Source organism: Agelaius phoeniceus, chromosome 8, assembly GCF_051311805.1.
Source record: "Agelaius phoeniceus isolate bAgePho1 chromosome 8, bAgePho1.hap1, whole genome shotgun sequence".
Taxonomy (NCBI): Eukaryota; Metazoa; Chordata; class Aves; order Passeriformes; family Icteridae; genus Agelaius; species Agelaius phoeniceus.
Window position 1 is genome coordinate 36,544,986 of NC_135272.1, and position 17,207 is coordinate 36,562,192.

At 52.3% G+C, this 17,207-nt stretch overlaps 1 protein-coding gene across 3 annotated transcripts in view; it reads left to right on the forward strand.

Annotated features, from left to right (window-relative positions):
• Nucleotides 1-1,084: 1,084 nt before the first annotated feature.
• Nucleotides 1,085-17,207, forward strand: part of DNAJC6 (DnaJ heat shock protein family (Hsp40) member C6) — a 43,988-nt gene continuing 27,865 nt past the window's right edge. The window contains exons 1-2 of one of the 3 annotated variants that reach the window (XM_077182636.1): nucleotides 1,098-1,256; nucleotides 10,155-10,278. In XM_077182636.1, the coding sequence (XP_077038751.1) occupies nucleotides 10,266-10,278 (13 nt within the window). In that variant the 5' untranslated portion in view covers nucleotides 1,098-1,256; nucleotides 10,155-10,265. Of the gene's footprint in view, nucleotides 1,257-10,079; nucleotides 10,279-17,207 lie in introns of those variants that run through there. The other 2 variants (XM_054638576.2, XM_077182635.1) reach the window with 2 other exon arrangements.

Consider the following 17,207-nt stretch of genomic DNA (forward strand, 5'->3'; position numbering starts at 1 on the left):
TGTTGCTGTCATTCCCGAGTAACAGCTCGGGGCACTCCCAGTTTGGAGTGAGCAGAGCCTCGGGAATGATCGGAGAGTGGGAAAACGAGGTGATAAACCGGGAATGAGCCCCGGCCGGCGGGGGGGATGTCGCGATTCAGGGTCGTGACAATCTGCAGGCGGAGCGGGGACGTGCGGGCAGAGAAATCCGAGGAGGAAAAATATCAACGTGATCTGGAATATGAACTCAGTCTGAAAACAAAAGCTGGGAGGTCAAAAAGCAGAGGAATGTGAGCCAGAATCCAGCTGGGATCAAAGGCTTGGCTTCCCCCGAGTGCCACCGGGGGAGCCGGGAGGGCACAGGGGACACGTCCCCACCCCACGGCCTGACCTCAGCCCCGGCTGGATCGGAAAGCAAAAGGAAACGGCCTCAGATTGCACCAGGGGAGGCTCAGGTTGGACATTTGGGAAAATTCCTTCACGGAAAGGGTTGTCCAGCCCCGGGTGGACGAGTCCCAATCCCTGGAGGGATTTAAAATCCCTGTGGATGTGGCATGGGGCAGTGGTGGCCTTGGCAGTGCTAGGCATGGCTGGGGTCGATGATCTGAGAGGATTTTTCCTGCCCAAATGATTCCATGATTCCAAACATTTGTTTACAGCATCACTGAAGTGTTTGTCTGCCTGGTGCCCGGGGCATTGCCCCAGGTGCGCCTGGATCAGCCCCGTTCCCGGGGCTGTAAAGCTTGGACAAGTGACGTCCCTGCTGAGCACATCCAGCAGCATTTGACATTCTCTAGAAAAAAAAAATAAAAATCAAGGGAAAAAAGCAAGGAAAAGAAAAAAAAAAAAACCAAAAAACACACAGGAAAAGAAAAAAAAGGAAAAAAAAAGAAAAAAACGAGGAAAAGAAAAAAAAAGAAACGGGAAAAGAGAAAAAAAAAAAGAGCAGGGAAAACGGGAAAAAAAGAAAAATAAAAAAACACGCAGTGAAAACAAACAAAAAAAAACCCTGGTGAGGTTTGCGCCGCAGACTCCAGATCCCACTCCAGGCCACATTTTAGACGGTGTGATATGTCTGCCTCCATCCCCATCCTTCCCTGAGTCTCTGTAATCCCAAAAATAACCCGGGAGCGGCACGCAGCTCGCAGCAGCGGCGGCAGCAGCGCCCCGGGCGGGCCGGGAGCGGCCCCGCCGCCGGAGCCGGGCCAGGAGCGGCGTGCGGGACACGCTCGGCACCGCTCCCGCAGCCCGCAGCATGCACGGGCCCGAGCAGCCAGGTAAGGAAAAGCTCCCGGGGCTGGGGAAAGCGGAGAGAGGGAGCGCCAGGGAATTGGGGGTGCTGTGTAGGGCCCGTTTGTGCTGAGTAATTGGGAAGGCAGCTGGCAGCCCGGGATGGGGAGGGTTCCCCGCTTTGCGGCCGGTTATGTAACAGGGCACAGGGAAGGGATCGCGCCCGAAACTGCCCGGCCGGGCAGGGAAGGCGAGGAGCTGCGATTTGGGGATGGGCACCTGGGAATGGGGTGTGGGACACCCCCGGGCTGCTCCGGCCCCGCGGTGCCCGCAGGAGCTCGGACACCTCCTCCGGCACCCCAAAATCGGGGCTGGCGCTTTCAGGGTGGCCTGGGAGCTCTGCGGGCGTACGGAATGGAGGGAAAGGGATTTTCCGGCTTAAAATAATAAGTGTGGCTTCTCTGCGGCCGGAGCCGGACCTGCTGCAGGAGGGGCATCGGCGGCGATGGCAGCGCACGAACGCTGCCATCCAATGCTGATCCCGGCCTTTCCCTGCCAATCCAGCGGGAAGCTGACCTTCAACCCCCCCTCTGCTATGCCGAGGCAAACACAGGGCTGCATTGCCTTTAAAAAAATTCCCTATTTCGGGCCAAAAAAAATAGCCGAAATCCGTAGGTAAATGCGGACATCGCTGCCTCGGCTTCGGCGCTGCTGAGGCAGCCCCGGGCGGGCGCTCCGGGAGGGGACGGCGGTGCCGGGGCTCCCCACGGCTCCAGGTAGGTGTTTATCCCCCCACGGCTGGAAAACAGCCCATCGTTCCCGTCTGGCTGCTGTGCTTGTGCCTGTCATTATCGTAGTCTTGTTTTGGATACTGCCAGGGAGAGGAGGAGGACGGAGGAGAGGGAGAAAGAGGAGGAGGAGGAGGAGGAGGGTGAGGAATGTTTTGGGCGAACCCTCAGGTCTGCAAACTCCCGACTTTATTCTCCCTCCGCAGCTGGACCAGGGCCTCCATCTTCTGCTATCCCTCCAAACGTGGATTTCTCTTAGTCATAGCCTTCCCTGAGAAGAGAGAAAAAAATAAAATAAATCCCCTAAAGGCAGCGTACGGAGCGATTCCGGCGGCACAGGCGGCGTGACGGCAACACCGGTGCCTCTAAATTTAGCCAGCCGTGGCACAGCCGCCTTGTTTGCATCCCGGGAACGCTCCCGGCCCAGGGATGCAGCATTTTGGAGAGGCTGCAGCCCTTAAGGAGGCACCGGGTTTGTCCTTGAGCCCGGCTCTTGGCGGCAGCGCTGAATTGCTGACCCAACTAATCCCCGGCGCAGCCTAATCCCGGCCCGGGGCCGCAGGTTTGGGGCAGGATTTGCTCCAATCCCTCCCGCTCCGCTGGGAAAAGGTGGCTGGGAAAAGCTGCTGGGAGAAGGGAGGTGATGGATTGGGGCAGGCAGAGCCGGGAGGTGCCAGGCAGGGTTTGGGGTGGGAGTTGGGATTTTGGGGATCAACCCCCCCCGGGCACACGCCCGGCTCTGCTCAGGGGCTGGAATTCCCCTTGGGAAGGGAATTGGGATTGGCACCACTGCAGGGAGGTGGCAAAGGATGCAACTCATCCATGGCAAACATCCTGACTCAGAGGAATGGCTGCTCCTCTCCCAAAATCCCAAAATCATCCAGGTGGGAAAAGCCCTCTGAGATCATCGAGTCCAACCATTGATCCAGCCCTGCCCGAGCTCCAGGGATCAGGAAACCACTAAAAACCACTGGAGCTGCCCACAGCTCCCAGATTTTTGGGAACATGGCCTGGAAATCCCAGAATTCTGTGGATGTGGCAGGCAGAGATGCTGTAAATCCCATAAAAATAGGATTATAGATGCTTCTTCAGGGGTGCATAAAGCAGCCGTGGGAAACTCTCCAATTAAAGTGCCATAAATAGGGAAATAAAATTATACGTATGTTATATATTTATATATAAAATATAAATTTATAATTTATATGAAATTATAAATAATTAATGGCTCCCACTAATAATTCTATGATGTTAATGTTTTTACAAGGGGTTTAGTATTTTATTACAATTTTAAATATTATTATACCAAGATACAAACAGTATTTTATGAGCTCTTACAGTCCCAAAAGTGGATGAGGCCCTGTGTGATGGGCACAAACAACATATGGATTTCTTTCTCTTGAATAACTCCTTGTCCTCAGCAGCCAGAAATAATAAGGATGGGAATTTAGATCCCTGAATTAAGGCTGGGAAAGGGAGAGATGGAGGAATTGGGGGTGCAGGGCAAAATCAGGCAGGGAGACTGAGACCAGGGGCAGGATTTGCTCCAAATCCTCTGAAATGGGACTTTTGCCATGGAGGAAAATTTGAATTTGTTCACTTCCCCAGATCATGATTGGAAGGAAAAGATAAATGAACCTAAAAACCATTTGAATTCCTTTTCCAAGTGAGAGTTTTCATGGAAAACTTTGCAGGAAGAGCAGGTTGCTGTCATCCAGCAGAGGATTCCCTGATGTCTGTGAGGGGTGGGGTGCACCAGGCTCTCCTCCCATTCCCTCCCTGCATCCCTTCCCCCTGCCAGCTTTGGGAAGGTTTTGGATCCCCACGGCGCTCCCAGGGCATTATTCAGAGCCACATGGCTCAGAGCTGAGTCAGCTCTCTCCAGCTCTGTGCCCATGGGGTTTCCATGGATTTGGGTCCTGGGGACATCCCAGGAGAGCATTCCCAGCAGGGTGACCCTGAGGAACCCACCCAGTGCTCAAGGGGGGTTTGTCACCTGTCCTGGTGGAGATGGACCCCAGGAGAAGGGAGAGGGACAATCCCAGCCTGATCCCTGGCTGGGATGTCCCCAAGGATGTCCCTAGGCTGAATTTTCATCCCAAGCCAAGGAATTCTGGAATGGTTTGGGCTGGAAGGGCTCAAAGCCCACCCAGTGCCACCCCTGCCACGGCAGGGACACCTCCCACTGTCCCAGGCTGCTCCAGCCTGGCCTTGGGCACTGCCAGGGATCCAGGGGCAGCCACAGCTGCTCTGGGCACCCTGTGCCAGCTGAAATCCATTCCCACACCAAACTGGGCGTCTGTGCCCTGAACAACATCCCAAAGCTCAGAGCACACAGGGATTAAAACCAGGATGTGGGAGAGAGCACGAGCAGCCCTGTGGGGTCTGCTGGAGGAACCCTTTGGAAATGATTCTCATTTGTAAACCTGAACCCAAACTGCCTCAGTCAGGACCTGTAAGTCACCACAAGCTGAGGCGAATACAATTTTAGAATATTTTATATCAGCCAGAGTAGCAAATCTTTAATAATATAATTTTTTTCCTGTTAGTTTTAGGTAAAAACCGAAATTCTGGCAGAAGGTAGAACCACATTAATGGGGCTGTGTTGTTTCTGGCCAACTTTCATGTGCTACCAGACCCTTCTGTATCTTCCTGCCCTGGGCCTCTCTTAAATATCCACCCAGGAAAATCCATCCCAGTGAGGCCTGGAGTGAGAACACCTCATTCCCCCCAGGAAACCCTCACCCTGTCCATCCTGGGGAAGGGATGACAGCCCCAGCTGCCATTTCCCTCAGTTTTCATGGAAAATCTGATTTCCCTGAGGGCTCAGAGCTACCTGAGACCACAACCTGACCATTCCCATGGAGTTCTCTGCTGCTGGGGCCTGACCCTGAGCTCAGCAGCTGCAGCTGATGCAACCCCACCACGACACTTGGTTGTATAATTTTCCTCCCTGTTTTCCCCACCAGCCATTTTCCAGTGCAGACAGCAACCAGTGCCCAGATTTTCCTCAGGATTTAACCACTTACCTCACAGTGAATGGGAAATGATGAACAAACAGCAGTTGGGCCACAAAATATCTGATTTTTACCAAAATACCTGATGGTGAATGGCTGTGCAGCCTCTGATTTTCCAACATTTTGCAGGCTGGAGACTTTCTGAGCCAGCATTTCCTATTTAATGGCCTCTTATAGATCCACTTCCCATCCCTTTCTCCTCTTCCTTTGTGAACCATGGATGTTTTTAGCAGCTACAGCAGCCCTTGGCAGGCAGCTCTGCAGCTCAGCGTGCCTGAGGAGCCAGGCAAAGCCTTGAACACTCCAAAACCAAGTCCTGGGCTGGGATGAGTAAATTGTGGATCATCCCTGACAGCTTTTTAAGGAGACTGAAAGGCAAGGAATGAAAGATGTGCTGACACAGCAGGGGAGTTAATGGGTGTGCTCTCACAGGGAGGAAAGGATGGAAAAAGATACTGAGAGTTGAAAATTTGTCACATCCTGTGTCATCCAGAGCATCCATCCTCAGAAGGAGCACTCCAGCTGCAGCCAGACCCTGAGAGCTGGGCTGGCTTTCACTGCAGCAAAGGCTCAAGGCTTCCTCTGCTGAAGGTTAAATCGAGTCTAACATTTAAACCCAGCCCAGACCATCTCAGAACCTCCTTTGCTTTTTGTTAGAGATGAATGAGACAGGCAGAGCCACTTTGGAATTCCTGAACGTCCAGGGGGTTAAGAAGGGGTTGGATCCTTTGATGCCCCTTTCTCCACCTGGATCCCCACAAACCATCCCAGATTTTCCCTGGAGCACCACATCCCAGCCTGGGAATGTGCTCTGCTGCCTGAGGAGCCACCACTGCAGGGCAGGCTGGGACAGCTCCTTGTGCAGGCAGGGACACCATTCCCTGATCCACAGGGAGGAACCACGTGGCCATCCCCAACTCCAGGCCAAACCCCACTGGTTTATCCCTGCACAAGTCTGGAAAATGCTTGGAGATGGAATTCCTGGCTCTAGAGCCACATCCTGGGGCTGTTCTGCTGCCACATTCCCAGAGCAGCACAGGGGGAATGTCGTGGTTTGAGCAGACAGGTGTCTGCTAAGGAGGGCAAGAGCCTCCTGTGAAATGGAGAATGGAAACCCCTTCCCTCTGAGTTATTACAATTTTGAAATTAAGGGGCTCTCAGGCAAAGATATGGGAATAGGAATAACAGTTCTTTACCAGGAAAATTAAAAATACAAATACAATAGTACAAAGAAAGAAAAAAAACCCCAGCCAGAGTGAGAGCAGGAGCTGTCCCCTGTGTGTCAGGGGGGTGGCACAGCCCCATCCCATGGGGGCTCAGCCCTCCTGCAGTGCCAGCTGTGCTTCTGCTGGAGCAGGGATCCTGCACAAGGGGGGAGTTTTCCTCTGCAGCTCCAGGGGTGGTGTGGATGGGCCTGGGCTCCCTCTGGGAATGCAGGGGAGAGGAAAGCTGCTCCCTCTGGGAATGCAGGGGAGAGGAAAGCTGCTCCTCTGGGAATGCAGGGGAGAGGAAAGCTGCTCCTCTAGCAATGCAGGGCAGCAGAAGCTGCTCCTCTGGGAATGCACTGGGCAAAGGCTGTTTTTGGTGTCCCAAAGCTCAGATTGTATCCAGGTAGGAATGCTTGGCTCCTCCCCTGGGTGGAGCATCTCCCCATGGGATGATGGAATTGGATCAGCCATGCAGGGACACTCAGTGGCCATGGACAGAAGAGAATTAATAATGAATGGCCCATGAAGAGCAGAGATCTCCTGGAGGGAGGATTGGCTGTGGGAGAGATAAAGAAAGCTGCCCCATGAACAGAGATAACTGCCCCAGCTCTGACAGATAGGACACACACAGCCCCAGTTCTAGCCTGAGACAGGGATGGATGCTGCTGGCTCTGCCCAAGGCATGGATGAGCCCAGGTGAGAGGGCAGGAAAGGTGATCCCTGCTCTGCAGCTCCCTGCTGGGAGTGTCCCTGCCCTGGCAGGTGAACTCTGAGGTCCTTCCCAGCCCAAACCATTCCACGATCCTGTGATTTTGTGGCTCCACACCTGGGCATGGCCACAACTCCCCTTTGTGCAGGGGGAGTTCAGCATTCCCAGGGGAGAAACTCCAGAACAAATGTTTGGTACGGGGAGTTTTAAAGGTATTGCTCCAGGTATTAAATTAATTTTCAAGCTCTATTTGCAATTCTAACAGCACTCCCCAGATGAATTGTGCTCCTGGAGAATTCAGGGTGTAATATTTCACCTGAGCTGCTCAGCTGATGGGAGGAGAGGGGCAGAAAATGGAATTGCACCTCAGGACAGTGGGGGCTTGGTTACAGCTACAAAGAGAGACTTTACCCGGGAGAGGCTGCAACCCAGACAGAGAAAAACAGCCAGAGGTTGGCAAATCAATTTTTCCAAGGTCAGGAACGGGGAGGGTTTGTATCCCTTGAGGCTTGAGCGACACGAAATCCTCCTTAGCACCTCCCCAGCCCTCGTGGCCCCTGCCAGCCTTGCCCCTCAGATCTGTCACCAGCCACTGCTCAATAAATGAATATTTCTGAGGGGCTCCTTCCCTTCCTTTTCAGCTTTGAAAGTCACGTGCAATTCAAAGTTATTTGATTTTGGTTGGGTTTTTTGGTTGTTATAGCGTTTTTATGCTGTAGTTCTCCAAAAACCAGAGAAACCACGTGGCCCTGCTTTAGCCCAACTTACAGGGAGAAGGGAGAGAGAGGGAAATATTATTTTATATGTTCTTTCCAGCTAAACTTCCTGCTGGAAGAGTACAGCTTCACCTGAACCCACGGGATTCCCTAATCCTTGAGTTTGCACAAGCAAGGGTGGGACTTTGAGGTCATTTCCTCCTCCCCCTTTGCCCCAAGGTCCCCTGGAGTGGCTGCTCTGTCCCCTTGTGCTTTGCAGAACCCCCCTTTTTCCAGGCTGTGCTGGTAATTCCTCTGTGACAAGGGAAGGAATTAACAACAGATTCAACAAGAAGGGGCAATTTTTGGTTTTTTTCCAAAAAACAAAAAGCTGAGGCAGACAGACCTTGGCTGCTCAGCAGTGAGGGAGTGGCTGCTGGATTATTGAGAATATGGAATTTTGTCCAAGCTGAGCCTCTGGAGCTGATGGGTGCAGGTGGACACCACAGTGATGGGTTTTAGGATCTGCAGGGTTTGTGTCTTGACGGGTTTCTCCTCCACCTGTTTTGATGTGTTTGGGCTTTACCTGGGCAAGTAAACCAAATGGAAATTCACTTCCACCCCCACAAATTTCCCATTTTTATCCCAGAGCACAGGAATTGTTTTATCCTAGACTGACCAGGAGAGGCTGACAGATGTGATCCCTAGCAAAGATCATGGAATCCAAGAATGGCTTGGGTTGGAAAGAACCTTCAAAACCACCTTGTTCCAACTCTCTGCCATGGGCAGGGACACCTCCCACTAGCCCAGGTTGCTCAGAATACACAAAATGGCTCAGAAAATGTGTTTATTTTAATTTTATTTTTAATTTTTATTGTTTATATTTTTAATTTTATGAATTTATTTTTATTTTTTAAATATTTTTATTTATTTTTAATTTTTAATTTTAATTTTATTAACCTGCTGCTTGTGGGTGCCAAGAGGGAGGGGCCCATCCCTGCTGGTCCGTGTTGCAATCCACGAATTGCTCCACACAGACCAAAGCATGGAGGGGGTAGAAACCACAACCCCAGCCTTGGGTTCAAGCTGTTCCTGCTGCTGGCAGGGAGCTGCTCATGTCAGGTCAGCTCATTTTTGGTTTGCTGCTCGTAAATCTGCCGGGGTTTTTCTGGGGAAGTTCTGGGTCACAGATGTACCTTGTCTGCTCCGTGCCGTGAAATCTCAGGGGTTATATAAACAACAGCACATGACAAGGTAGGGCTGGAGCAGATGTCTGCTGCCCCAGAGGAAATTTCAGCCGGGAAATTTCAGCCAGGTGCCAGTGATACCTCAAGGTTTGGGTGTTGCTACACAAACGATTGGAATCAGAGAATCCCAGAATTATTTGGGTTGGGAAGGAAGCTAGAGCTCATCCAGGCCCACCCCTTGCCATGGCAGGGACACCTTCCTCCACCCCAGGTGGCTCCAAGCCCTGTCCAGCCTGGCCTTGCTTATTGACGTCTTTGCTTTAGAAACAAAGCTGGGCTAATTTTTGAGCAGAGAACTTTCCTTTCAGCCAGAGATCAAAGGCATGCTCATGCCTCTTTGTTAGGGCTTCCTTTTGCCTTTAGTTTTCCTTAAATTACAAAGAAATCCACTTAGAAGGGTTTAATAGTGCTCATTTCCTTTGGAGCATCCCTGGGTTCCTCTGTTCCGTGCAAAATGAAATTAGGATGTTCAAGGCCTGGCTGAGAACTGCATCTGAGCAAGGCACAGCTCATCACTCGCTCAGGGCCACGCTCTGCTTGGTCCCGAGTCTGTTTTCATGGGAACAGCTAAAAATAGACGGGTGACAACAACAAAAACGGCTTTAGCAGTCGGTGGCACTGCCGGGAGCCAGAGCAGCGGTGGCACAAGCCAGGTTTGGGATGCTGCTCCATCCTCCCACCGGGATCAGCTGCTGGGTGCCCGCCCACGCCCAGCGGGGCGTTCCAGCGGCCCAGGGATGCTCCTCAGGGTTTTGGGGGCTCGGTGCAGGAGTGCTGCGCCAGCCGTCCTCCCGCAGGCTGCAGGGCGGGCAGTGCCAGCCCCCGAGGCGGTGACCTTGGCAGGACCGCGCCTTCCCGTGCCGTGCCACCGACATCTCGGTGTCGCTCAGCCTCTCCCGGCCGCGCAGGCAGCCCTGGGGCGGCGGGAGGAGAGGGCTCGGTGCCGGAAGGCAGGGCCGGCAGAGGAATGGGTGCGGAGGCAGCGCTCCGGGCCGGCAGCCCCGGGATGCTCCCGCTGCCGCGTCCTCCCCGCCCGCTTCCGGCGGCTGCGGGGGGGCGGCCGCGCTGCGGGCCCGCCCTTCCCCTCCCCTCGGGGCGGCCGGAGCGCTCGCCGTGCCCTCCCTCCGTCCCTCCATCCCTCCTCCATCCCTCCTCCCTGCCTCCCTCCCTCCCTCCCTCCCTCCCGGCCGCGGCGCCGGAGCCGCTCGCCCGCCCGGCTCGCCCATGAGCCTGCTCGGGAGCTACCGGAAAAAGCCCGGCAGTGACGGCTATGAATCCTTGCAGCTCGTGGACAGCGGCGCTGAGCGCGGCGGGGCCGGCGCGGGGCCCGGCCGGAGCCCCGGGCGGCAGCAGCAGCAGCAGCAGCCGCAGCCCCGCGCCGACGGCGGCAGCACCATGGACAGCTCAGGTACGGCGGGGCGGGCGCGGGGCCGCTCCCGGCGGGGCTCCGGGGCCGCGGGGACAATAGCGGCCCTTTGTCCGGGCGCGCCGGGATGGAGGCGGGCAGCGCCGCGGGCTGCTCGGGGCTGGCTCCGGAGCCTCCCGCTCCCGGAGATGAAGCGTGCGAAGCAGGAGGGAAAATGGATGGAGCGCTCTGGGATGTTTCCCCCTCCCCACCACGGGTTGGATGCTCAGAATTGTCCTGAGGTTTTTTTGTTTTTTTTCCCGTCTCCCCCACCCCGCTAAAAGGCACTCATCAAAGTGAGTTGGATTAATTCTGATGGATGATGTGCAGCGTGCACCATTTTTTTTTAATCAGGGAGTAAGGGAGCAGATGGTCTTTATGGCCGGTAATGGGATAGAGAGCTCTTCACCTCGAAAGGTTCAAATTTGCCTGGCTAACCAGGAGTGGGGAGAGTGGCCATGCTTTGAAGGGACCCCTCTGGTTCTGGTTCCTCACCTGTGCCCACCTCCAGGAGCAGGCACAGCCTTTGCAGGAACTTGTGGAGCTCAGAGTGGTGCCAGGGAAACACCCTGGGTGTTTGGGAGGGACCATGTTCATGGCCACCCATGCCAGGGTAGTGTTACAGCACAGAATCACAGAGTCATGGAATGGTTTGGGTGGAAGGACCTGAAATCTCATCCCATTCCAACCCTGCCATGGGTGCTCCAACCCAGCCTTGGGCACTGCCAGGGATCCAGGGGCAGCCACAGCTGCTCTGGGAACCCTGTGCCAGGGCCTGCCCACCCTGCCAGGGAGCAATTCCGTCTGTAAATCTGACCCAAATTTCCCCTATTTCAGTTTGAACCCTTTACTCCTTGGCCCATCACTGTAATTCCCAAGGAAAACACTCGCATGTTCCAGGAAGGACAGGGCTGGGCCAGAGGCACCCCTCAAGCACTTCAGATACAGCCTCTTTTTTTAACCTGGTAACCTCTTTTTGAGGGAAAAAAACCCTAATGAGCCATGGCTGGGCTTGGGCAGGGAGAGACTTATCCTTGGTTTTTTTGCCCCCATTTTTTCTGATGTAACAAGAGTCATAGAATCCCAGAATGGTTTGGGTTAAAGGGACCTTAAAACGCCACCCCTGCCATGGGCAGGGACACCTCCCACTGTCCCAGGTTGCTCCAGCCCTGTCTCTCCTCCTTGAACACTTTCAGTCATGTTTTCCTCTTCCCTTTTGCCATCTGAATTTGCTTCCGAGTCTTCTTTAAGGCTGGTGTTTGTTTTTCTCTAACTTACTTTGCTCCCAAACTTCAGAAACATCTCTGAATTTGCTGCTACAACATCTCTGCTGCAATTGCTCATAATCACAGGCTGTGCCAGCAGCTCCTTACTCACAGTGGGCTGCTGTGCTACAGTGATTTGGGCCCTGGCAGCTGCTGGGATGGGGAGATGCTGCAGGCAGGTTAATGTCTATCATCAAGGCCATTGCCTGGATGAATTTCCTGCCAGGCCAGGGAGCAGAGGGGCAGTGGGAGGTGGTGGTGGCTCCCAGGCAGGTGTGGGGCTCCTATCCAGCCTCATCCTGGGCTATCATTTGAGTGCAGCTCAATTTGGTTCTCTGGTTTTGCTGAGCAAAAAAAAAAAAAAAAAAAACCAAAACAAAACAAACAAAAAAAAACCAACAAAAAAAAGCCCTGCTCATGGGCAGCCAGACAATGCCTTTATTTACAGGTTTTCTGCAATATTCAGCCATTTCCACTCTGCAGCTCCTCTGATTCTAGCCCAGAGCATTAAATTGTATTAATGGCCTCTACCAGTTTCCAGGATGTTCTTCCCAAACACATGGGCTGGATCAAGGGCTGGCTCTGGGATTTGGGAGCTGATTTTTAAGGGATCTGTCTCAGCCAGAGTTTTCTCCTTTCAGTTCCCTCTCCCTGCCTCAATTTTACAGGTGCTCTGAACAACACACCTGGCACTTGAGCAGCAAAAAACCTCAGGTCTTAATGTGGCCCTTGAATTCTATTTATAGGTTATTTTTTTAATAACCTCTTTATTTAATAAGGGCTGCTTGGTGGTTGTTCCAAAACAAAATTTTAAAATTTTCTGTGTTGCTTGCGATGCTCTGTTCCAAATCGAAACTCCACACTTGTATCTCTCTTGTTCATCTGAGCACTTCAGGCTGATAGATTCCTAATTTCTCCCAGCTCACTGCAAAGCCATTTTTCTTTGCCAACTATGAAATTACAGCAGCTTAAAGAACCAAATCCACCCCTCAGGTGTGCTTGTGATTCCGAGTGATTTGGTGATTGAAGTTGCTCCTGAACTGGGGGACATGATTTATCTTTCACACAGGCTGCAGATGGATAACTGGGGACAAGGATTAGGGAGCAGTGTAAGACACAGACAGGAAAATGAGGTGCTTGGGATTTTGGCTTAAAGGAACAAGGAAAAAACACCACCACCTTCTGTGCATTTTTTTTTTTTTAGTAGAGAAAATATTGGTATTATAAATATTTCAGACTCCTCCCAATGATGCCAAAGTTGAAACTCCCAAGGTGGGCAGTGGTTGAGAATAGTTCAGGTGGGAAAAGAGATCTGAATTCCTCAGAAGGAGAAGGGTGGGGTAAAATCCATCTCAGGGAAAGGACTGTGCTGCTGGGTTTTGGTGGGACAGGGGGACCTCTGGTCTGTGGAATTCAATGTTAGACCCTGAAAGTGAAACCCTTGAGGTGCCCTGGCCACATCCAAGCTCTTTATGTCCTTTTTTCTTTTTTTCCCTGATTTTCAGTGATGGTTTCCTGTGGGGCAGAGCAGCTGCTGTTTGCAGTGGAGGAGGGGAGCAGTCTGGGGGGAGAGCCCAGTGCCACCAGTGGTGGGGGACACTGGGACACTGGTTTGTCTGTCTGTCTTGTGGGGAGCTGAACAGACAACCATGGAATCATCAGGTCTGGAAAACTTCTCTCAGGTCATCCAGTCCAACCATGCTGAGGCCAGCACTGCCCATGTCCCCAAGTGCCACATCCACAGGGCTTTGAAATCCCTGCAGGGATGGAAAAACCCAGTCTGGGAAGAAATTTTCCCCAAATATCCAATCCAAACCTCCCTGGCCCAGCCTGAGGCCGTTCCCTCTGCTCCTGTCCCTGTTCCCTGGAGCAGAGCCCGACCCCCCCGGCTGTGCCCTCCTGGCAGGAGCTGTGCAGAGCCACAAGGGCCCCTGAGCCTCCTTTGCTCCAGGCTGAGCCCCTGCCCGGCTCCCTCAGCCTCTCCTGGTTCTCCAGACCCTTCCCCAGCTCCATTCCCTTCCCTGGACATGCTCCAGCCCCTCCATGTGCTTGTCCTGAGGGGCCCAAAAGTGCCCCCAGGACAGGGGGACTGGGACAGGCACTGCCCTGCTCCTGCTGCCCCTGCTCTGCTGCAGCTGAAGACCATTTCCAGTGAAGTTAAAAAGCTGAACAATCAAAGCTTTCTCTTCTTTCCCCTCATATTGGATTTCTTCTGCACCTGGGCACAGGGAAATGCCCTTTGCTCTGTGGAATATTTGTGTGTGGGTCACCAGTGAGCAATTCCACATGTTGGATGGCTGAGGGTTTGTGCTAAAGGCAAAGCACTGGCAGCTCTGGGGCAAATTGCTGCTGGTTTCACTAACAGGGCAGTGTTTGCTCTCACCAGCTCCCATGAGCTGAGGAACTGGGCTCCTGTTTGGTTTTTCTATTAATTTCCTTAGACTAATGCAAAGTATTAGATCTTCAAGCATCCTCTCCTAATGCAGATTTGCAGCCTCATAAACACCTTCTGCAAGGAAAATAATCAGTGGCTGCAGCTTTGCTCCAACTCCCAAGTGCTTCTGATTATTGGCTTAATATTTTTTTTTTGGACTGGTGTTGCTCAGAGTGAAAAGAGAAAAGAATCAAAAGCCAGGAAGCAGAAGGCCAGGGCTGCTGCTGGAAGGCAGGAGCTCCTCATGGATGGCAGGGAGCTGGCACAGAGGGGTCAGCTGAGTCCTGAACAGAATCCTGAAATGGTTTGGGATGGAAAGGACCTTAAAGCTCATTCAGTGTCACCCCTGCCATGGGCAGGGACACCTCCCACTGTCCCAGGCTGCTCCAAACCCCATCCATCCTGGCCTTGGACACTTCCAATTGCTCTGGGCACCCTGTGCCAGGGTCTGCCCACCCTCCCAGGAAGGAATTAATTCCCAATCTCCCATCCATCCCTGCCCTCTGGCACTGGGAGCCAATCCCTGGCTCCTGTCCCTCCATCCCCTGTCCCCAGTCCCTCTCCAGCTCCCCTGGAGCCCCTTCAGGCCCTGCCAGGGGCTCTGAGCTCTGTCTGGATCCTTCTCCTCTCCAGGGGAGCACCCCCAGGTGTCCCAGCCTGGCTCCAGAGGGGCTCCAGCCCTGCAGCAGCTCTGGGGCTCCTCTGGACCATCCCAAGCACAGGGATGGGAGATCTGTGTGCTGGGAAATTCTGTGGAATGCTGCAGGATCACAGCACACAACTCCAGTGGGGCCTCTGTGCTCCTGTTATTCCTCCTGAAAATGCCCCAACTTGAGATAGAGGTCTGGAAATGGATAAGGGGAGGTTCAAAGAGAGACCTGGGCTGAACCTCACAGGACACAAAACACCACGAGTTATAAAACCAGATTCCAAGAAAGGCATCTACCCAGAGCTGCTTCTGTCTCTTCCTTTTTAAGTTGCTGCAAGTGCTCTCAAGATGAGAACCAGGCAGAATTTTGAAGAAGCCAATTTATTTGGGTTTTTGCTGTGGCATTCAATTCTGCTTTCTTAGCAGCTGGCTGAGCATTGAAAAAAGAGGTTCTAGGAAATAAGATGCAAAAGTAACAGCAAGGATAGTTGTTATGAAAGGAAAAAACCCTTTATATGCTGTTCTGTGGTGTTTATGATCTAGATAAGATAGAAAAGAGCTTCTAAAGAGTTGGGGCATGGACTTGCTTGTGCTCTGTGCTTCCTCAGGCAGAGTAACCACCAAGAAAAAGCCTCTGAAAGAAACTGCAAGCGGTGAACTTGAGATTTCTTGAGCTGTTTTACACTTGCAAACATAATGTCTTGTGCTCTGGTGATTCCTTGTCTCTGAGTCAGAAGAGAGACATCTCCATGTCACTGGCACGGGGACAAAGGCCTGGCCTGACAATGTTGGCCTGTGTTCCCCCCTCGCTGACTTTTCAAACGGGGAGGTTCTGTTTAATGGCTCCTTTGTTTGCTTGGTGTGTTTTGGACACTTGAACGATTGGGTGTTGGCAGGAGTTTTGTCTTTTCTCAGTTGTTTTGACAGGGGGGAGAAGCACAGAGAATGTCCATCAACTCCAAAGACAGATTTTACGCTCCGGCCTGGTGGCTCGCTGTCGGGCCTTGCTGAAGATGAGTTTCATGAGGGGAAATTTTTAACAAATTAAACAAATCTGGCAAGCACTAGGTGGTAATCCCCCCCTCCCCTCTCAATATTACTATTCTGCTAAAAAACACAGAGTAAAGCCCCCTCTTTGTGGAAATCCTCCATGTTTTTGGTGCAAGCTGCACTCCTCAGTTTCCATTTCTCAAGCAAAAGCAGAAAGAGCAAAGCTTAATTCTTTCCATGAAGAACCTTAATTCTTTCCATTAAGTTTGCACTTAAGCAGCCTCAAAACAAACCTTTGGATAAAAAACCTTGGGCTCATGCAATGTTAGTTCTGGAGTTTTATCCCAGCAAAGCACAAAAAGAGGTTCTTGAGTTCCCTACCCCAAAGTTTGCTGCCAGAGGCTCCGAGTGCTTCCCACGGGAGGTCCTTTGTTGGGACTCTTTGTTGTCCAACAGAAACACAGAATTATGGAATTGCTCAGGTTGGAAAAGCCCTCTCAGACCAACTTTTAAATGGTCTTTTGACTCTTTTCAGGGATGTCCCCTGCCAGGGCTGGACAACACTTTTGGGGAAGAAATTTTCCCAATGTCCAACCTAAACCTCCCCTGTTCTGAGGCATTTGCCATCTCCTCCAGGCAAAGGCCTGGATGGGGCAGTACCAGTGAACTGCTGGAAATCTGCAGTAAAAAAACCCCAAAAACAACCTCATAAGCAGCAACTCCCTGCTCAGCTGAATAAATTATTGAAGATATCTTAGTGCTGGGGATGCTTCTGTGCCTCATGATTGTCTTCTTAGGAGAGAATCATGGTTTTACCCTTTAGATGAGGGCTTGGAGTGACGGGAGAAGAGGGAATATCTGGAAAATCCCAGAGGGAAGGGTTGGATGGATATTGGGAAGGAATTCCTGGCTGGGAGGGTGGGCAGGCCCTGGCACAGGGTTCCCAGAGCAGCTGTGGCTGCCCCTGGATCCCTGGCAGTGTCCCAGGATGGGGCTTGGAGCAGCCTGGGACAGTGGAAGTGTCAGGATGAGTGAAACCTGGGCTTGGGGGTCTCAGCACTCATTTTATCAAATGAGCAGAGCCTCTTCTGCTCTGCACATGCTTTGCTGCTTATTTTTATGGAATAACACTTTAAGTGTGCTCAGCCTCATAGGGAACCTAACTCTACCAGGAATCTGGGACAGTGGAGGAGGAGGAGGAGACAGATGGGGCTGGTAGCAAAAAATTAGGTAAAAAATAATCAGTGTTTGGGGTGTGTGTGAGTCTTAGGAACTCCCCAAGTAATTTCTGCAGGTTTTCTCTGTGAATGCCCCTTTATCACTGTTTTAGTTGCCTCTGCTGGTGGTGATTTCTCTCCCAAACCATCAGCCAGTGATTCTGACACTTGGGCTGTGTCCGATCCAAGACAGGATGCAAGTGCCTATAACAGCATTGATGGTTTAGTCTTGGCTTAAATGTGGTAAAGCTCAGCTGTCCAGATGAAGGATATGTGCTGGAGGGAAGGTTTGGGTTTCAAGATGTGATTTTGTGCCCTTAAAACACCGTTAGAACCAGAGAATCACAGATGGTTTGGGTTGGGAGGGATTGTGAAGC